The sequence below is a fragment of the Leucopleurus acutus genome (assembly GCF_964270905.1).
Source record: "Leucopleurus acutus genome assembly, chromosome: 8".
Lineage (NCBI taxonomy): Eukaryota > Metazoa > Chordata > Mammalia > Artiodactyla > Delphinidae > Leucopleurus > Leucopleurus acutus.
The window spans coordinates 96,826,996-96,849,167 of record NC_139151.1 but is presented as its reverse complement, the minus strand read 5'-3'; the positions used below and the strand labels follow the sequence as shown (position 1 = coordinate 96,849,167).

General features: G+C 40.3%; 1 protein-coding gene across 1 annotated transcript; it reads left to right on the top strand.

Annotated features, from left to right (window-relative positions):
• Positions 1–20,952, top strand: MTCH2 (mitochondrial carrier 2). The gene is made up of 13 exons (XM_082844618.1): positions 1–218; positions 2,691–2,775; positions 2,924–3,030; positions 10,042–10,068; positions 10,267–10,329; positions 12,213–12,270; positions 12,531–12,582; positions 13,022–13,081; positions 14,449–14,542; positions 15,504–15,551; positions 16,482–16,549; positions 18,746–18,821; positions 20,743–20,952. Exons 1-13 carry the CDS (start codon positions 132–134, stop codon positions 20,827–20,829), a joined length of 912 nt encoding a protein of 303 aa, XP_082700744.1. The 5' UTR covers positions 1–131; the 3' UTR covers positions 20,830–20,952.
• Positions 20,953–22,172: the final 1,220 nt, after the last annotated feature.

Sequence of the window (22,172 nt, the reverse complement as noted above, 5' to 3'; positions counted from 1 at the left end):
GAGACGCGCGCCGGTGCGTGCGTGCTCCCGGGCCGCGGGCGGGCCAGTGAAGCTGGCGGCCCTGGCACGTGATCCCGGATCGGCGTGGTAGCTTGGTGGCTCCGTCTGTCTGTCCGTCCGCGGGTGCCATCATGGCGGACGCGGCCAGTCAGGTGCTCCTGGGCTCCGGTCTCACCATCCTGTCCCAGCCGCTCATGTACGTGAAGGTGCTCATCCAGGTATGAGTCGTCGCCTTTCCCTTCCTCGCCCGGCGCCCTGTTCGGTCGCCGCTGCCCAAGGCGCCTGAGAACCGGCTCCAACCTTCAGGGCCTTCAGTCTCCTGAGATGCTGCTCCTTCTTTGCTGCCCGCCCCTTCCTTCCCGGCAGGGACGACTTCCACCGCCCGCTGAGCTCCCACTGCCCGTGGGCCTTCCCGAGGTCTCGCCTCACAGCCAAGCCGTGAGGCCCGCTCCTTTCCTGGTATCCGGCTGCCGCCGTGCCCTGCCCTGCCCTGCCTGATGGCTCCCCTGAACTTTGTTTTCTCTTCCCTGAGGTTGATCCTGGCTGGGCGCCGCCAAGGGCTTCCCAGCCTTTCTTTCTCCGCTGCTCTGAAATGAGCATCCTTCTCTCCGCCCCGGCCCCAAACGCAAGACGTGAAATCTGTTGAAGACAAATTTGAAATTCGAGGGGAGCCAACACTTTATTAGCTTTTGTTTTCTCTTCTCTTGTTGCTGTTACTACTGCTCTTCTGTTCTGAGATTTAGCACCAGATACCCAGAGAAACACAAGGAGTTCATTCAGAAGTGATAATCAAGCGGTTGATGAGTCACATTTCGGAAGGATCCACTGAACCCTCTTCAGCAGCAGCCCATGTGGCTCATGACAGTGAAAAGTCACATGTCAGAGTGATGTGAAATCAGTTCAGTTGAAAGTTTTATCGAGTTTAAGGATATATGTTAGTTTCTAATATACTGTGAAATAATTCTTAAATGGTATTTTATATTCACAGGCAAGTTTGCCCGGTTTTAGCTGACTATAGACCATTAGGTAGTATTGTTCAGTTGCCTTTCTGAATTTCCCTGTGACGGGCAGGTCATTCATTTTTTTAACTTTTGTTGAGAGTTGACGTAATTACGTCATGCGTAGTACCAAGGATAGAACCCCTGTCCTCACCATCTGCCTTTCTGTCAGAAATATGCAAGACACTAGGGAAGGCCTCGTTTCTTACTTTTGAGTTAATGATACTAATCCATATTATGTGTTGCTGAGTTGAGGCTTGTGGATTCAGAACCTGTATGTAAAGAACTATTGTAAAATAAGTTGTTTAAAGTAAGAACGAAGGGAATTCCCTGGAGGTTCAGTGGTTAGGTAGGACTCCATGCTTTCACTGCTGAAGGCCCAGGTTTAATCCCTCATCTGGGAACTAAGATCCCCGCAAGCCACTAGAGGCGGCCAAAAAATAAAAGAAAGAACAAAATCTTTGAAATGTATTGTGACATCTAAAACAGAATTGGCACATTTGCAGCTAGATAATATCTGAGGTAAAAGCATTTTTCAGTAAATCTGATATAAGCCCATTACTCAGTCCTTATCCAGGAGACAAGATTTTCTAGTGACATTCAGAGCTCTTGCCTCAAAAACTCCTTAATCCTTATTGCACAACATGCTTGTGTTGCCAAGTGTCTCAGGGCTTTTGGTGAAATTCCCAAATACTCAGTTTTAAAAATAGTTGCACAGTGACACTTTCAGGAGTTCTTTAATTGAACAGGTTGAGAATCACAGCAGGAGAGTCAAAACCATGTCCGACAACATTCATTCTCTCAAGTATCCCTTTGGCACTAAAGAGTCTGAATATATTGTAGAAATAAAATGATGACATTAATTCTAAAATGACTCGTTAGATTGTTCATGACAGTCTGCTCCTTTAACATGGACTTATTAGCTTGTAATTATTTCCCAAATGAATTATCCCCAGCTGTATCTGCATTTGCCTTTTGAGTGGTTTGTTTTGCTAGCCAAATATGAAGTTGTTGCTGGCTTAGTCTTCTCACTTTGTCCGGATATTAAAAATGTGCTTGATTTTCTTTAGAAAATATTTTTGAGCGTCCTCAGTAAACTGTAGCTTTGTTAACACAAAAATTCCCTTATTCTATTTTTAGATTGATGCCAGTCTATCTCAGCTACATGGTTTACTTTGTAGAATTTGAACCAAAAGAAAACTTGCAGTTTATTGAAACCAGTCTTTTTTTTTTTTTTTTGCGGTACGTGGGCCTCTCAGTGTTGTGGCCTTTCCTGTTGCAGAGCACAGGCTCCGGACGCGCAGGCTCAGTGGCCATGGCTCACAGGCCCAGCCGCTCCGCGGCATGTGGGATCCTCCCGGACCGGGGCACGAACCCGTGTCCACCACATCAGCAGGCGGACTCTCAACCGCTGCGCTACCAGGGGAGCCTGTAACCAGTCTTAAACAAGTGACAAAATTAAAAACAAAACAAAAAAAACACACCAGAACTGACAAGGATGATACTTCATCACTGTCTTGGAAAATATACACTGCATTTTAACTTGTGTTAAAAATTATAACTCTAAAAAAAAAATATATATATATATATATATATATATATAACTCTAAATTTGTTCTTTATTCAAGACCTTGCAACTCAGGCATTCCTGGGAATGTTGCTTAGTATTGATTTAGTGTCTTGTTTTTAAAGGTGGGATATGAGCCTCTTCCTCCAACAATAGGACGAAATATTTTTGGGCGGCAAGTTTGTCAGCTTCCAGGTCTCTTTTGTTATGGTAAGTGTCTTTGATTTATTTGGAATTGGAGGACATTGAAGGGTGTGATAGGAGTTACTGAAAGAATATATAGTAAGCATGTTTCCTTGAAATTTCTGTGTAACCATTACTTTCAACTAGAATGTAAATCTCCTACTTGTGTTCTTAGCTCAGCACATTGCGAGCATCGATGGGAAGCGTGGGTTGTTCACAGGCTTAACTCCAAGACTGTGTTCAGGGGTCCTTGGAACTGTGGTCCATGGTAAAGTTTTACAGGTAAGAAGAAAATCAGTCCATCTTCCCATAGATTTAGATAACCTTTTCTTTATTTTTAACATCTTTATTGGAGTATAATTGCTTTACAATGGTGTGTTAGTTTGTGCTTTATAACAAAGTGAATCGGTTATACATATACATATGTTCCCATATCTCCTCCCTCTTGGGTCTCCCTTCCATCCTCCCTATCCCACCTCTCTAGGTGGTCACAAAGCATTGAGCTAGATAACCTTTTTTTTTTTTTAATTTATTTATTTATTTTTGGCTGCATTGGGTCTTAGTTGCTGTGCATGGGCTTTTCTCTAGTTGCGGCGAGTGGGGACTAGTCTTCATTGTGGTGTGTGGGCTTCTCATTGCGGTGGCTTCTCTTGTTGTAGAGCACGGGCTCTAGGCGCACGGGCTTCAGTAGTTGTGGCTTGCAGGCTCTAGAGTGCAGGCTCAGTAGTTGTGGCGCATGGGCTTAGTTGATCTACGGCACGTGGGACCTTCCCGGACCAGGGCTTGAACCCGTGTCCCCTGTGTTGGCAGGCGGATTCTCAACCACTGCGCCACCAGGGAAGCCGTAGATAATCTTTTACATACAATTTGATCAAGAGCAGTTTCAAAGATATACGTCTTTACATCCATGGCCTTTCTTCCTCTTGAAAAACATTTACTTGAAATACCCATTCTTAATTCTTTCCTGGGAAGCAAGGAGAATTTGTATAAAATGAAGTAATTGATTTTGATCTACACAAGCTTCTTCCTCTGGACCAGTTGTTCTGAGCAGAAATTAAGTACACTCATTTGAGCTCCTGTGTAGCTCATATTATTTCTTTGAAGGAGGAAGAAGGCTGGTTAAAACATACATTTCTTTCTCATGTTATTTTCCTTTTATTCCTAGTGTTACTCCTAGTAAATGTTTTCTGTTACAAATTTATTTTTTTTAAACTTAACAAGATAAACGTTAAAGTAGGATAGTGTTTATTTGTGACTGTTTATTTCAGTAGTACTCAGTACAGGGAATTCCCTGGCCGTGCAGTGGTTAGGATTCCACACTTCCACTGCAGAGGGCATGGGTTCGATCCCTGGTCAGGGTACTGAGATCCCACAGTCTGCAAGGCTTGGCCAAAAAAAAAAAAAAAAAAAAAAAAACCACTGCTGATAATAATTGGTACAATCCTCCATGTATATTTTAAGGCTTTAATGTTGGCCCAATTCTACTTTTTTATCATTTGATGAGCAAATCGTGGTGTTGTTAATCAGTTTCATGAATCGTGGTGTTGTTAATCAGTTTCATGATCTGATTGGCTTAGGTTTTAAATTCTCTTCAGACTTTGTTGAATTGAGTTGGAGAGGTTTTCCAGTTAGTTCCTCACATGGAAGCAGTTTTGTTATTCATTGTACTTACTCTTGTCATCATGCCTGTGGACTGAATGTTAGAAGCAGCGTTTTGGGTGGCCCGTGGGTCAGAGTGATGGAGTTTTAATGGGCCGATGTTTTTGGTGGATTGATTACTACTCTTTTCCAGCCACACTGTACTTTGGCTCAGTGGAAGCGTTCCTGTTACCTAAATGAGGTTTAGATTTTCATGTGGGAAAGTAGTTGTCATCTAGTTCAAAGAGGTTTATGTATAGACCAAGAGTGAAATTACTGCTTGAGATCAAGTTAAGGAAAAGTAAGACAAACTTGAGGTAACCAAGTACCTGGAATAATTGTTTCACATGTAGCCCGATGAAATAGAACAGGGTATTGGTACTATAGTTAGTATCAAAAACAACTAATACAATCAAGAAGAAAGACCAATTCAGGTCTTTCTGAACAAGAAAGAGTTCTGTATATCTGAACAAGAATTAAATTGAAATGTGTTCAGAATAATGTAGAAGAGACAGGTTGAAAATTTTATTAATGGAGTGAAAACCAAAGTCTAGAAATGAGTGAGGATTTTTAAAAACTCCTGAAACTGTTAGAATTAATTCTGGCCAAAGACCTGGAATTTGACCAAAAACCATCATTTCGCTTAATCATGTTGTTTGTTCTCTTTCCTCTGATTTTATTTTAAAAATGTAATTCTTTTCGTAAAAGACAGTGTTCTCTATTTTTTAAATCTGGTTATGACTAGGAGGTCAGTTGTCTGGTTCTTGTATTTCACCTAGCCCATCTTCTATTTCTGAAATATCCCACAAGTAATATTTCCTCTTCCAGTGCAGTCTGAGATCTGGCAGTTTCATGTTCTCTTCTCCAGAAGAATAAAGCATCTTCTCTCTTGCTTGGTTTAGAAACAGGCAGATACAAAAGGAAAAGTGAGGTGGTTTCAGCTATTCAGACTTAGCACCAATTCTCTGTTCTTTGTACAGTGAAGAAAAGCATCTTGCCCTAATTTGGTATTAGACCTGCTTTTTCCGTGAAAAAGCCCTGAGGCTTTTTCCATAGCCTTAGTCCTAAGCTATGTTTTGTGTTTTTTGGTTTTTTTAAATTTATTTATTTTACTTTTGTCTGCGTTGGGTCTTTTGGCTGCACACGGGTTTTCTCTAGTTGCGGCGAGCAGGGGCTACTCTTCGTTGCGATGCGCAAGCTTCTCATCGTGGTGGCTTCTCTTGTTGCAGAGCACCAGCTCTAGGTGCGCAGGCTTCAGTAGTTGTGGTGCGCAGGCTTCAGTAGTTGTGATATGCAGGCTCAGTAGTTGTGGCGCGTGGGCTCAGTATTTGTGGCTCAGGGGCTGTAGAGCACGGGCTCAGTAGTTGTGGTGCATGGGCTTAGTTGCTCTGCAGTGTGTGGGATCTTCCTGCACTGGGGCTTGAACGTGTGTCCCCTGCTATATGTGTGTGTTTAGTAAATAATGTTCTTGGATTTGGATCATCGTGTTTTCATTGTCATTTGTCTCTAAGTATTTTCTGATTTCTTCAGTGATCTCTTGGTTATTTAGTAATGTATTGTTTAGCCTCCATGTGTTTGTGTTTTTTACGATATTTTTCCCTGTAATTGATTTCTAACCTCATAGCATTGTGGTCAGAAAAGATGCTTGATAGGATTTCAACTTTCTTAAATTTACTGAGGCTTAATTTGTGACCCAAGATGTGATCTATCCTGGAGAATGTTCCGCGCGCACTTGAGAAGAAAGTGTAATCTGCTGTTTTTGGATGGAATGTCCTATAAATATCAATTAAATCTATCTGGTCTATTGTGTCATTTAAAGCTTCTGTTTCCTTATTAATTTTCTATTTGGATGATCTGTCCATTGGTGTAAGTGAGGTGTTGAAGTCCCCCACTATTATTGTGTTAACTGTCGGTTTCCTCTTTTATAGGTGTTAGCAGTTGCCTTATTTATTGAGTTGCTCCTGTGTTGGGTGCATATATATTTGTAATTGTTATATCTTTTTCTTGGATTGATCCCTTGATCATCATGTGGTTTCCTTCCTTGCCTCTTGTAACATTCTTTATTTTAAAGTCTGTTTTATCTGATATGGGTATTGCTACTCCAGCTTTCTTTTTTTTTTGCGCAGTACGCGAGCCTCTCACTGTTGTGGCCTCTCCCGTTGCGGAGCACAGGCTCCGGATGTGCAGGCTCAGCGGCCATGGCTCACAGGCCCAGCCGCACCGCGGCATGTGGGATCTTCCCGGACCGGGGCATGAACCCGTGTCCCCTGCATCGGCAGGCGGACTTTCAACCACTGTGCCACCAGGGAAGCCCCCCAGCTTTCTTTTGATTTCCATTTGTATGCAATATCATTCTCCATCCCCTCACTTTCAGTCTGTATGTGTCCCTAGATCTGAAGTGGGTCTCTTGTAGACAGCATATATATACAGGTCTTGTTTTTGTATCCATTCAGCCAGTCTGTGTCTTTTGGTTGGAGCATTTAATCCATTTACATTTAAGGTAATTATCAATATATATGTTCCTATTACCATTTTCTTAATTGTTTTGGGTTTGTTTTCATAGGTCCTTTTCTTCTCTTGTGTTTCCCAGTTAGAGAAGTTCCTTTAGCATTTGTTGTAGAGCTGGTTTGGTGGTGCTGAATCCTCTTAGCTTTTGCTTGTCTGTAAAGCTTTTGATTTCTCCATCGAATCTGAATGAGATCCTTGCTGGGTAGAGTAATCTTGGTTGTAGGTTCTTCCCTTTCATCACTTTAAATATGTCATGCCACTCCCTTCTGGCTTGTAGAGTTTCTGCTGAGAAATCAGCTGTTAACCTTATGGGAGTTCCTTTGTATGTTATTTGTCATGTTTCCTCATTCTATGAGGCCACCATCACCCTGATACCAAAACCAGACAAAGAAACTACAAAAAAAGAAAATTACAGACCAATATCACTGATGAATACAGATGCAAAAATCCTCAACAAAAACTAGCAAACAGAATCCAACAACACATTAAAAGGATCATACACCATAATCAAGTGGGATTTATCCCAGGGATGCAAGGATTCTTCAATATACGCAAATCAAGCAATGTGATACACCATATTAACAAACTGAAGAATAAAAACCATATGATCATCTCAATAGATGGAGAAAAAGCTTTTGACAAAATTCAACACCCATTTATGATAAAACCTCTCCAGAAAGTGGGCATAGAGGGAACCTACCTCAACATAATAAAGGCCATATACAACAAACCCACAGCAAACATCATTCTCAATGGTGGAAAACTGAAAGCATTTCCTCTAAGATCAGGAACAAGACAAGGATATCCACTCTCACCACTGCTGTTCAACATAGATTTGGAAGTCCTAGCCACAGCCGTCAGAGAAGAAAAAGCAATAAAAGGAATCCAAATTGGAGAAGAAGAAGTAAAACTGTCACTGTTTGCAGATGATATGATACTATACATAGAGAATCCTAAAAGTGCCACCAGAAAACTACTAGAGCTAATCAACGAATTTGGTAAAGTTGTAGGATACAAAATTAATGCACAGAAATCTCTTGCATTCCTATACACTAATGTTGAAAAATCTGAAACAGAAATTAAGGAAACACTCCCATTTACCACCACTGTAACAAAAAGAATAAAATACCTAGGAATAAACCTACCTAGGGAGACAAAAGTCCTGTATGCAGAAAACTATAAGACACTGATGAAGGAAATTAAAGATGATACAAACAGATGGAGAGATATACCATGTTCTTGGATTGGAAGAATCAATATTGTGAAAATGACTTTGCTACCCAAAGCAATCTACAGTTTCAGTGCAATCCCTATCAAATTACCAATGGCATTTTTTACAGAACTAGAACAAAAAATCTTAAAATTTGTATGGAGACACAAAAGACCCCGAATAGCCAAAGCAGTCTTGAGGGAAAGAAATGGAGCTGGAGGAATCAGACTCCCTGACTTCAGACTATACTACAAAGCTACAGTAATGAAGACAATATGGTATGGGCACAAAAACAGAAATAGATCAATGGAACAAGATAGAAAGCCCAGAGATAAACCCACGCACTTGGTCAACTAATCTATAATAAAGGAGGCAAGGATATCCAATGGAGAAAAGACCGTCTCTTCAATAAGTGATGCTGGGAAAACTGGACAGATACATGTAAAATAATGAAATTAGAATACTCCCTAACGCCATACACAAAAATAAATAAAATGGATTTGAGACCTAAATGTAAGACAGGACACTATAGAACTCTTAGAGGAAAACATAGGCAGAACACTCTTTGACATAAATCACAGCAAGATCTTTTTTGATCCACCTCCTGGAGTAATGGAAATAAAAACAGAAATAAACAGATGGGACCTAATGAAACTTAAAAGCTTTTACAAAGCAAAGGAAACTACAAACAACGAAAAGACAACCCTCAGAATGGGAGAAAATATTTGCAAACGAAGCAACGTACAAAGGATTACCCTCCAAAATATATAAACAGCTCATGCAGCTCAATATTAAAAAAAAACCCAATCCAAAACTTGGCAGAAGACCTAAATAGGCATTTCTCCAAAGAAGACATACAGATGGCCAAGAAGCACAGGAAAAACTGCTCAACATCACTAATTATTAGAGAAATGCAAATCAAAACTACAATGAGGTATCACCTCACACCGGTTAGAATGGGCATCATGAGAAAAATCTACGAAGAACAAATGCTGGAGAGGGTGTGGAGAAAAGGGAACCCTCTTGCACTGTTGGTGGGAATGTAAAGTGATACAGCCACTAGGGAGAACAGTATGGAGCTTCCTTAAAAAAAACTAAAAATAGAATTACCATATGACTGAGCAATCCCAGTACTGGGCATATACCCAGAGAAAACCATAATTCAAAAAGACACGTGCACCCCAATGTTCATTGCAGCACTATTTACAATAGCCAGGTCATGGAAGAAACCTAAATGCCCATTGATAGACGAATGGATAAAGATGATGTGGTACATATATACAATGGAATATTACTCAGCCATAAAAAGGAACGAAATTGGGTCATTTTTAGAGACATGGACGAATCTAGAAACTGTCATATAGAGTGAAGCCAGAAAGGAAAACAAATATCATATATTAACGCGTAAATGTGGAACCTAGAAAAATGGTACAGATGAACCGGTTTGCAGGGCAGAATTTGAGACACAGATGTAGAGAACAAACTTATGGACACCAAGGAGGAAATGAGGCGGGGTCGGGGGTGTGGTGGTGTGATGAATTGGGAGATTGGGATTGACATATATATATACTAGTATGTATAAAATGGATAACTAAAGAACCTGCTGTATAAAAATAAATAAATGAAATTCAGAAATTCAAATAAATAAATAAAAATAATGTTCTTGGATTTTTGCTTTGCTTTGTTTTCCTTTTTCTTCTTTTAGATAAGCATTTTTATGAGCTGACCAATCAGTATGTTATATTTAGCAACAAGATCATCTTAGAGACACTTATTTCCAAGTGTTAATTAGAAGTAGAAATTAATTGGAGATTTATAGCCAAAAAAATCAACTATTTTAATTTCTGCCAATCAGTAGAGTTTTCATTTTATGTTCTGTCTCAATAACACTATGATAGCCCTAATCATCCTTTCTTTTCTTTTCTCTTCCTTTGTAGCATTACCAGGAGTGTGACAAGGCTGAGGTATGTTGGAGCCAATTTCTATGCATGAGTCCATTTTCCCTGCAAGCTACTGTTGCTCTCTGGTCCTCTTTAGGAAAACGGACAAGCAGTCAGCTTTCCTTTGATCATAGAGAGTGTTGGTATACAGGATGGCCACCAGTTTGAACAGTTCTATTTAAAACCATCAACATATCTATCTACTTTCATTTTGATTTCCAGGAGTCAGGATCTGGAAATGTACTGAAAGAAGTTTCATCTTCCTTTGACCGAGTTATCAAGGAGGTAAGGTGATTATGATTTCTCTAAATCAGAGCAAGCTGGCAGTTGTGGAATCAGGATCATCAGGCCTGTATGTTCAGTGTCTGTTCCAAACAAAATTAAACTTTCAATTTAATATGGGCTTTACTGCATGTAGAACATAAAGAGAGAAAAAAGCATTGCTTGCTGTTTGGAATTTCAAGGAAACATAATTTGCCCACTCATCTTTAAAATTGAAGAGGTACTGAAACCTCTTATAATAGAGTTGGAAATCTCTGGCCCAAAAGTATTAAAATAGTGGCCAGGGCCTTTGTGTGTTGGATATTATATATCCAGAAATGCTTTTACAACATTATTCTGACTTTGAGATGTCCTTAACGTCCATTTCCCACTCCTGTCTTCTGCCATTGGGAGTTTGTTGCATGCCTGGCTTAATAATACTCTTTTATTTCTAGTCTTTACATTATCTAATTGTCTATAGAGACGTCACAATTTTTCATTGAAAGCTGCCTTCTAAAGTATATATCACTGAACAAACATCGCTATAGGCCAAGATGTCAGATGAGTCAACTTTGTTTTTTGTAAATTTTCATGAAGTGATTTTATTTAAAAGTAGAGATGCATGTATTAATATGTGTTTTATATTTTCTTAACTTTATTTAGTTCATCGTAAGGCTCTTAGAACTACCATTAGAGTAGGGGTGAGATCTCTTAACTAAATGAAGGTAATGTTTAAATGCAAAAACGAACGACGGACCTGCTATATTTACAGCCTACCTCCAAGTATTGTGATTGAATTTTTTACTAACCTCTTTACAGAGTCCTAGACAAGAAAGATAAGCTAGGGTAAATATAGAGCTCTAAGATACTGCACAGTTACGGGGCTGTGGTCGAAAAACAGATGAATGTTGTTGTGTTCTCCTTGAGACGTTGGTATAGATTAAATAGAGCCTGACATTTGTCTAGTGTAGATATTAAGAGTATCAGAGTCTCTAAAATCACTCACAATGAGAGAGCAACTTAATAGTCTAAATACCGGCCTCATAGTTGTTTGTTTGTTTGTTTGTTTGAATTTATATTTTTATTTATTTATTTTTGGCTGCGTTGGGTCTTCGTTGCTGCGCGTGGGCTTTCTCTAGCTGCAGCGAGCAGGGGCTACTCTTCGTTGTGCACAGGCTTCTCATTGCAGTGGCTTCTCTTGTTGTGGAGCACGGGCTCTAGGCGCTCAGGCTTCAGTAGTTGTGGCATGTGGGCTCTGTAGTTGTGGCTTGCAGGCTGTAGAGCGCAGGCTCAGTAGTTGTGGTGCATGGGTTTAGTTGCTCCACAGCATGTGGGATCTTCCCAGACCAGGGCTCGAACCCGTGTCCCCTGCATTGGCAGGTGGATTCTTAACCACTGCGCCACCAGGGAAGCCCCAAGCCTCTTAGTTTTATTCCAGCTAGGTTACTGTTTGCTGGTGACTTTCCCTGTTTTTTTTTTGTTTGTTTTTTTTTTTTTTTTTGGCCACACCATGCAGCATGTGGGATCTTAGTTCCCGACCAGGGATCGAACCTGCACCCCATGCATTGGAAGCGCGGAGTCTTAACCACTGGACCTCCAGGGAAGTCCTTTTCCCTGTTTCTTTGCTTTTGTTTTTCTCATCTGTAAATTTGAGAAGATAACAGAAACCTGCTTTGCAGAGAAATTTTGAGAAGTAACTATAACAGTATTGAAATCCATGAGTGAAAGCTGTGCTAATGATAGTGTATTATATTGCATCCCATTCAGGCTACTCTTCCTGACTCCAGGAAGGGCGGGAGTGCTCTGTCACTCACTCTCTTATTCTACAGTGTCCACCCACATGACTTCTCTCAGGAATTTGAGTGTCATTTATTTAGATTTCACAAGTGTGTGTTGATTCTTTCTAGACAACTCGAGAGATGATGGCTCGTTCTGCTGCTACTCTCATCACACATCCCTTCCATGGTATGTTTGCAGTTGATAACTGAAATCTGAATTTTTATCTTTCTTTTATATCACCGTCTCTCCTGACTACTTAGATAGGTTGACATGGGAGTTCACTAAAGTACCTTGCCTGTGTGTTTTCTGTTTGCTTGTTTTGGCTTTTATCCAGTTTATCCAGATAGCAAAGTGTCTTTAGGTGGGAAAACCTTTTTTTTTTTTCCCCCAGGGCTATTAAAATTTATCTCGATGTAGCTTAAAAATCTTTTCTCTGTGTTCTATAGTGATCACTCTGAGATCTATGGTACAATTCATTGGCAGAGAATCCAAGTACTGGTAAGTGTTTCTGTTTTCAAGTATTCAGGGAGATCTGTTGAAGCCAAAGTATTAGAATAATAATACTTTATATTTTTATGATGCCTTAGAGCTTATAAAACAAATTCATGTATCTTATATCATTTGATCTACACACACAAAAAAACAGTAAAATCGAAGATAAAGGCCCAGACAGGTTTAGGAGCCTCCCAGGACCTCAGGGTAAGTTGCAGGACCACTGAAGCCAGAATTCACCCTGACTGCCTGTGACCACACCCTTAGGTATTAATATCTCCACTTCTATCTCTAAATGCAACCGTCTTTGCAGAGTGAGGGTGGTAGAAAAGGGAGCAGGGGTGGAGGTATAAGTTTCACCTTGTCAGAAGTGGTAATTGAATATTTTTTTTAATAGCTCCAAAATAATCTTAATGTATTTTATGTTTCTTTTTTCTGAACCTAGTGGACTTTGTGACTCCATAGCAACTATCTATCGGGAAGAGGGCATCCTAGGATTTTTTGCGTGAGTAAATTACTGATTTCTGCATGTGATTTTTGTGTGAGTAGAAAGCTTTGATGAGAACGAGGACATAACTCCTTGTTTAAACCTCAGAGAAAATGTACTCTCTGAGTTTAATTCATGTTAAACTCCATTTAGGCCCATCTGACTTAAATTTTCTTGTAGAGATCCCAAACTTTTGCTCTGCACATCTAAAATGTGTGAAATGAGGGTTGTTGTTGGTTTTTTTAAATAAATTCATTGAAGTTTCTACCCTTACAGTGAGTTCTCAATTACTATATAGTTGATAAAATGAGGAAAGTTAGTTTTTGAAAAATGGAAAATTATCTAACATGTATCTTCTTTATCCTGAGGGAATACGTTTTTGCACTATATTCATTCCCTTGAATTTACTTTGGAAGAACTTAGGCTACTACCCTTGTTCTTCTGTTAACAACAAAAACCGCATTATTAACTAAATGGTCCTTTTTAATTTTCAGTGTTTCCACATACTTGATTTTATGTTTGAGTATCATAAATACTCTGGGAAATAGGCAAGACAGCTATTATTATTCTCATTTTAGAGATTTAAAAAAAACTGATGCTCTGGGAAGTTCATTTGCTGCCCATCACATAGCTGATAAGTGGTAGAAGTGGCATTTAAACGCTGGTCTTCAGTCTGTGAGGTAATGTTTGTCCCACTCTTCCACACTGCCTCACCTTGGTTAACTAGGCCCTGGAAACATGTTTTTTTTTGTGTATGTTTTTTGTTTTTGTTTTTTTTTTGCGGTACGCAGGCCTCTCACTGTTGTGGCCTCTCCCGTTGCGGAGCACAGGCTCCGGACGCGCAGGCTCAGCCACTCCGCGGCATGTGGGATCTTCTCAGACCAGGACACGAACCCGTGTCCCCTGCATCGGCAGGCGGACTCTCAACCACTGTGCCACCAGGGAAGCCCTGGAAACATGTTTTTTGATGCCCTTCACCTGTATCTGTGTTTGGGCCATTCTCATTTTGTAATTTTTCTCATCTTTTACCCTGCCAAATTTGAATATCAAGTAGTTTAGCAATAATCATATTTAAGTCTCTTCTCCGAAATAGGCACATTTTTTGCCTCCTTGCTTATAGTTATTAATAGTAAGCTGAACCATTGGCCATATCTTAGAGGGGTACAGCTGACCTGCATTTTTTAAATGAGAATAAAAGTCATTAGAGATTAGCCTCAAGAACAGTTATATTAACTAGAATGAATTGGTTAAGTTCTCGTATTCAGTGTCTTTTCAGTTCTCTAGAGTGTTTTGAAATTAATTCTTTGAGAAGTGTTTATATTGAGTGAATTGTCTTTTTGCTGATCACATTTCTTGGTGCTTACTTTTATTTTTTCTTCATGTAGGGGTCTTATTCCTCGCCTCCTAGGTGACATCATTTCTTTGTGGCTCTGTAACTCACTGGCCTACCTCGTCAATACTTATGCACTGGACAGTGGGGTAGGTTGTGCCCTTGAGATGTGCTGGTGCGGACTTCATTGTATCCACCTGGCAGCTAGGTTAGCTTTAAAGTAAGATGGCAGTTGGTGTGCCAGACTCATCATTATATAGCTATATATTAATAGTCAAAATTTTAAAGGCTAATGTAGTGCCCTATAGTGTTTACTATAGAGAGATCCACCTAGAAAGTCCCTAGGGTATGGCAGAGTGAGCCTAAGAGTCTACCTTTCTCCATGCTGCAAGGAGATCACTTCTTTATTGATGCCTAATGTTAGAGGACACCATGAAGCAGGATAGTTTTATAGTATATGCAGGTGTTTCATCTAATCTGAAGTGTTAAGTGGACTCCTGTATTGGGCTTTCTAGAAACCTTAGCCTGGGGGTGGGGTGGGGGGTGAGAATCAGCCTTCCCTATAAGCAATGTTTCTCCAGTCTCAGCAGTTGTATACCTCTTTGAACACAGTTAGCCCCAAAGCATGGTGGGAACTAGGACACCCCCAGGCCAGGGGTAGGACTAAAAATCCACGTGCTTGGTTTCTTGAGTACTGAGACTGATCTTCCCCACAGCATCTGGTACACAGCTAGGTGTATACGGAGGGAGTGACTTGTCCCTCAGTATACCGTCAGTGTTGTTTCCAGGGATTGTATCAATATTTCTAGGACATCGGAAAAGGTTACCAATCTCATTTCTGTTGTTTTTGAAATCCTGAGGCTATTATATTTGTTCCAAGCCATCCTAGCCTAATATGAACTTGTCTGTTAATGTTGAATCAAGTTGATCATTTTGATCACTGCCTTTTTATGCTCATAATGTTTTATGTTTTCATCCTCTAAATTAATTTTCAAGTTGTCAAAGAAACTAATAATGCAGAGATAGAATATATTGATATGGTTGGGGATTAACTGTTATATCAGCTTAATTTTCTTACTCGTTCTAATAAAGGCTTTCTTCCTGTTCTAGGTTTCCACCATGAATGAAATGAAGAGTTATTCCCAAGCTGTCACAGGAGTAAGTTTTTAAAAATCCTTTTAGCCTTTTAGGAGTAGGTTTGTTTGTTTGTTTGTTTAATATTTATTTATTTGGCTGTGCCGAGGCTTATTTGTGGCACGTGGGATCTTCGTTGCGGCATGCAGGATCTTTAGTTGCGGCATGTGGGATCTAGTTCCCTAACCAGGGATCAAATCCAGGCCCCTTGTATTGGGAGCATGGAGTCTGAGCCACTGGACCACCAGGGAAGTCCCTTTTTAGGAGTAGTTTTCTTTTCTTCTCTTCCCTTCTCTTTTCTTTTCTTTTCAACTTCTTTGTCATCACTGCTTTAAAGCAACCAACTGTCTCACAGGAAAGTCTCTCAAATTTATTAATATTTTTCAGAGGTAAGAATAACCCAGAATCCCTGCATCACAGTAACAGTAATAACAAGCCTACATAGTTTGGTGCTGTTCAGCTTTCAGAGGGGTGAGTGGGCACTTCTCATCACAGATCTGCCCCTGCTTCTCACTGTATCGTGCTGAACCTATATTGGAAACTTCACCCTCTTGAATCATGTGGAGTCTTCCAGTAGTTGACTTTTGAAGTAGTCTCCATTGTCTTTGGAAGGATATTCATGTTGTCTTGTTTTCTTCAGGGCTATTTTGAAATGCTGATTGTATTTAGTTGTATTTACTTTTAAATGATGAAGTTCAGTTTTATTTGAATGTGGGCTCAATCACAGAATAAGAGAAGCCTTCTGGTCTTTGGTTAAAAGGTTGCATGTAGTGGTATGGTAAGAGGAGGAAACATCTGCAGGCTCAAAAACGTGTAATTTAGTCTCTCCTGGGATACTGAGAAAGCAAAACCAATGTTGGAGTATTTGACCACAGTGGCACTAAGACTAAGGGAGAAGAAAAAAGGAGACTAGGAATGACTTAGTAACTTAGCTGTCTTTTTACTCTTTTACAGTTTTTTGCCAGTATGTTGACGTATCCCTTTGTGCTTGTCTCTAATCTTATGGCTGTCAACAACTGTGGGTAAGTGCCTTGCGTTTCTTATCTTAGTAGTTCGCTGCCTGTATGCCTGACAGGTAGGGCAGTCCTGGTAGAAATTTGGGGAGGATAGTACAGTTGTTGCTGTTAATAGATTTCCTAAATTTTTCTCTGTCTGCCCCATGTACCAGCAGTCCCATCAATTTGTATTATAAGCAGCCACTTCATATCCTTTTTTGGAATAGAGAAGGGCACAAATAATATTTCTCAAGCATTTATAAATAATGTGCACTTGCCAGTAGTCTAGGTTCTTTTCTGAAAAGGGTGGGAAAATTACCAAATTACTCTACTTTCACATTTAAAAAAAAAAAGAACTTTTTTATTTGTTTTTTGCCACGAGGTGCGGCATGCAGGATCTTAGCTCCCTGACCAGGGATCGAACCCATGCCTCCTGGATTGGTAGCGCAGAGTCTTAACCACTGGACCGCCAGGGAAGTCTCTCCTTTATTTATTTATTTATTTATTTTGCGGTACGTGGCCTCTCACTGTTGTGGCCTCTCCCGTTGCGGAGCACAGGCTCTGGACGCGCAGGCTCAGCGGCCATGGCTCACGGGCCCAGCCGCTCCACGGCATGTGGGATCTTCCCGGACCGGGGCACGAACCTGTGTCCTCTGCATCGGCAGGCGGACTCTCAACCACTGTGCCATCATGGAAGCCCCCTCCTTTATTTTAAGTCCTTATCCTCTCTTTCGAAAGTTACAAAAGGTATGTCAGGGATTGAATGACAACCTGTACCTGTTTTTCCTCAGGGCTTCACAGAGAAAGTGAGTTTTCAAGTAAGAAAAGTAGGAAATTTGGTTGAAAATGGAAAGTTTCTTGACCTTTCATATACTGGCTGGGGAAGGGGTGGGTGTGGTGTTGGACACCACTGATTTCCAGCTTCTAGGCGCCATCTGACTCTACCAGGTTGGACAGAAGTTTTGCCTCTTTTTTTTAATTGAAAAAAATTTTTTTTAGCCACGCTGCACGGCTTGCTGGATCTCAATTCCCCAACCAGGGATCAAACCCGCAACCCCTGCAGTGGAAGCACGGATTCATTTTTTTTTTTTAATATTTATTGATTAACAAATATTTATTGAGTATATATGGTGTACTGCTATAAAGTGAATGGTGGTTTTTGGTTTTTTTTAAATTTATTTTATTTTCGGCTGTGTTGGGTCTTTGTTGCTGTGCGCGGGCTTTCTCTAGTTGTGGTGAGCGGTGGCTACTCTTCATTGCAGTGCGTGGGCTTCTCATTGCGGTGGCTTCTCTTGTTGCAGAGCACGGGCTGTAGGTGCACGGGCTTCAGTAGTTGCAGCACGCGGGCTCAGTAGTTGTGGCTCGCGGGGCTCTAGAGTGCAGGCTCAGTAGTTGTGATGCACGGGCTTAGTTACTCCACAGCATGTGGAATCTTCCTGGACCAGGGCTCAAACCCATGACCCCTGCACTGGCAGGTGGATTCTTAACCACTGCGCCACTGGGGAAGCCCGGAAGCACGGATTCTTAACCACTGGACCGCCAGGGAAGTCCCAGAAGTTTTGCCTCTTGATTTATTTCAAAACTCTGTTCCTCTGGAGTACCTGCCACAATATGCCATTATACATGTCATTGTTTTCAAACAAGATATCAAATTGATAGCTGTGTGGAGTTTGTTTTGTGATTTGTGGAGCAGCTGCCACATTTCGGCCCAGAGCAGGCTTGAAGGATTAGTTAAGTGTGTTGTTGTTGTCTTTGTTGTTGTTACTATTATTATTTGCAGTTTTTGAGAGAAGAAGTGATAAGGGGTTATACCTGAGTAAGAGCATATAGTCACCACCATTTCACACCACTGTCCATTGTCAAGTTTGGAGTCTTTTGAATACTACTTAGTTTTTAAATTCCCTTTCCCTGCTTTTTAATCATATAATTACTATGTTCTAGGATTTCATTTGTCCATAAATTTAAACCTAGATGTTTTAGAAAGTACATAACTGGTTCAAGTTTCTGTTTCTGTTATGTTGATTCAAAACCTAAATGTAAGGGACGGCGACCCATTTTGGATGCTCAGTCTTTCCCCTGCTCCAATAGAATCTGTTTCTTCAGAACTAAAAGTGCTTCTCAGGGAACTTTCCAGGAAGAATATTTTGACAAAGATTTACTGAGCTCTTGAGAGAATGTTTTATAAATGTTGACTTCAGTAGCTAACCTGTTATTCTGTTTCAGGCTTGCTGGTGGATGTCCTCCCTACTCCCCAGTATATTCTTCTTGGATAGATTGCTGGTGCATGCTACAAAAAGAGGTACTTCTCTCTCATTCTCTGTCTCCCTCCCTCCCTCTCCCCTCCTCGTATTTTATTTTGTTTTGTTTTTGTTTTTTTTCTTAAATATCTCTGGAATCCCAGGTTAATTCTTGTAGGTTATCCTTTAGTTACCAATTAATGTACCCTTTTCAATGTTCCATATGTCACTCTGGCATAGTAATAAAATGTACTGCTTGGAAATCAGGAGAGGTAGTGGAGAATTAAGAATTCCTAGATGTGATCTGGAAGCCATTTGAGTGATCACATTCAAATTACAAATAAGGTCTGGGTAGACAGTTATCCTGGTTGTTAAAATGATGCCCTTGATTTCAGATTATTTTTTCCAACCTCACCTTTTTGTAACTTTTCAGAATCTCCTAATATATTCAGGTGTTTTCCTACAGTATTTAGAGAAGCTGAGCAATAAAAAGTTATTTACTTATGACATTATTTGTCACAATGTTGTTGAAAGGGCTGATCTCGTACTTCTAGAGTCATGTTAGTGGATGATTTTGTCCAGACTCCAGTTGTGAGGTGTAGGTCGTCTCCAACCAAAAGTTCTTGATGAATCCAGGCAGAGCTTTATTAGGAAGCAAAATGATAAATGGCTTGGGCTAAACTTAACATGGAATCACAAATGGCCATCAGTTGACAGCTGTTTCTGAATGGGAAGCACTCTTTAAAGGATTGTAGAAGAAATTGTATGAGGAAACTCTTTGTTGCATTATATTATAGCACCGGTGACACATACGAGAAAGACCTTTGTTCACAGGGCTCAGGCTTCCCAGCCTGAACTCTGAACGCAAAGGCCTAGGTGCTGCTGGGGGGGCTTTTGCTCAGCGTGCCCAACAAGCCCTGCTGTGAACCCAGGCCAGGACACTTGGATGGTTGCCAGACAGACCTAACATGAACATTCTGGGTTTCATTCTGAGTTTTACATTCTCGGTGTTACAATGTCCTTTTGTGGTCCCCGTTTAAAAGGAAAGGTGGCCCTTCTTTCCCCACTTCCTAACCAGCCCCCTGCTATAGGAAGAAAGCAAATAGAAAATTAGTAGGGTATCAGACACCTTACCTAGGGAACGGTTAGTCCTTTAAATGCTTAAGACAACAGCAAATCTTAACTGAGCACTTACTGTATATGAGGCATTATGCTAAGAGTTTTTCATGTATCAGCTCACATGACCGTCAAAACAGCCGTGTGAGGATAGGTACCGTTCTTTATCATCCCACCTCACATATGAAGAAACGGGGACTTTGAACGGTTAAATAATGCCAATTATGTAACCCAAGGTCACACAGCCAGTGTTTGGGAGAGCAGGATCTACATGCAGGCTGTCTAACTTCAGAGTCTACTCATTTAAACTCACAACATTACTACTTTAATTATAAGATTTTCTAAGTACTCCCTAGAGATCTACCATTCCATTCAAAACAAATAAAAGCTGGCACAGGGACTTCCCTGGCGGTCCAGTGGTTAAGACTCCACGCTTCCACTTCAGGGGGCGCAGGTTCAATCCCTGGTCAGGGAACTAAGATCCCATGTGCCACGCGGTCAAAGTAACAAACAAACAAACAAACAAAAGCTGGCACTTGACTGCGTGATAGGACTGTTCTCAACACTTGATATGAATTGACTTGATAATCCAGCTAGCTAGCAAGTGGCAGAGCCAGAATCCAAACTGGGAATTCTGTCTAAATAGGTAAGAAATACTTGCCTTTATCGGTGTGTCAGAATTGTAGTTAATTCCACAGAAGCTCAGCTTAAGTCAGAGAATACAAACTGCTACTCTGTAGTGATAGTCCCGGTTTTATGCTGGTCATTTTAGTCATGTTTCTCAGAAATCTGTCCAGTTGTCTCTGCTGATTTGGACTGGCTGACCTCATTTTCACACTAGACTTTATTTGTTTGTTTTTTTTCCAGGGAAATATGAGCCGAGGAAATAGCTTGTTTTTCCGGAAGGTCCCCTTTGGGAAGACTTATTGTTGTGACCTGAGAATGTTAATTTGAAGATGTGGGGCAGGGACAGTGACATTTCTATAGTCCCAGATGCACAGAATTATGGGAGAGAATGTTGATTTCTATACAGTGTGGCACGCTTTTTTAATAATCATTTAATCTTGGGAAAATGGAGGTGTTTGGTGTCTGCCTTTTTTTGTTCTTTTTTCCAGCACAACATAATTTACCACTGATATTCCCCCTTTAGTTATCCTGAAACATTTTTACTCCAGATTATTTTACTTAAAAGAAAGAAGTTGCATTTACCTAAAGGTACAGGCAGGTTGTCATGCAATTTGAGTCTTAATTTAAGGCTTTGTAAAGTGAAGAGTACAGTCCTGTGAAGAAAGAGAAATAATTGTTTGAAACTTAAGAAAATGAATAAGGCAAATGATATGGGAGGTTATAAGTTACCGTTGTTTTAGTAGACCTTAAAAACTCAGCAGCGTCCACCAGAGTCTGTCTCCCGGTATATTCTTCTAAGCACATTTAATTAACCCTGTCTCTCATACTTCAAAGAAAGGACAATACACTGCTAATCTACCCTAGAAAAATCTCTGCGTGAGGCATCCATGCCTTCAGTCTGTTATTGCAAAGCAATAAATTGTGTTGCCAACAACAACAAAAAAGGACAATTAGAATATAAGCAAGATTTGGAAAGGAAGCATAATGGCTTTTTTTTCCCAAAAGAAATTCTTATTATATAAAATATGAAAAGCAAATACTGCGGCATTGGTCCCCTTCTCTAAGAGCTAAGTCTTTGCCAATCCCTAAATTACATCATTATACAGTTCTAATTGTATATAATCTTTTGTGCTTCTGTATGTTATTTTGTTTGCTTTTTGTTGTTGCAGAAGGTGAGTAGTTTGTTTTTCATTCCTAATGACACACTTGGAAGGTATACTTGTAACTTCACGTCTGGTAATGCAGACGTAAGTCCACCACCTCGCATGTCATACCCTCAGTTAGGCATGGTAGCGTTCAGAAGAGGGGGAAAAATCATTTTAGAAGGGCATAAATTTCCACTGAAACATAAAGATCTTATTTACTCAGGCCTTTTAGAAGCGGGTTAAAACGCTCTAAAATGAGAAAGCATTTGGTTTCACTTACTTAAATCCACTGGGTTGTCGCCAAATGAATAAGCATTGAATTTGCTCTTTCTCAGAAGAATTTGCTACTTCCCTATCAAAGCTGCAGCACCCGCAATATTAGAGTGGGTGTGCAGGGTCTTCTCCCTCCCCCAGGGTTTAGGAATGTAGCCTGAAGCTCCCAAGTAGCTTACCCTGAAATGTCTTTGATGTCTCTTTGTCTCAAAAAGGAATGTAAATTTTATATTCTATTCAATAGTATCTGCA

Excerpts from the sequence above, each read along its gene's own strand:
- MTCH2 (XM_082844618.1), top strand. The coding sequence starts at position 132 with ATGGCGGACGCGGCCAGTCAGGTGCTCCTGGGCTCCGGTCTCACCATC. Across the intron at positions 10,330-12,212 it reads TTGACCGAGTTATCAAGGAG|ACAACTCGAGAGATGATGGC; the intron begins GTAAGGTGATTA and ends GATTCTTTCTAG. Across the intron at positions 14,543-15,503 it reads CTTATGCACTGGACAGTGGG|GTTTCCACCATGAATGAAAT; the intron begins GTAGGTTGTGCC and ends TTCCTGTTCTAG.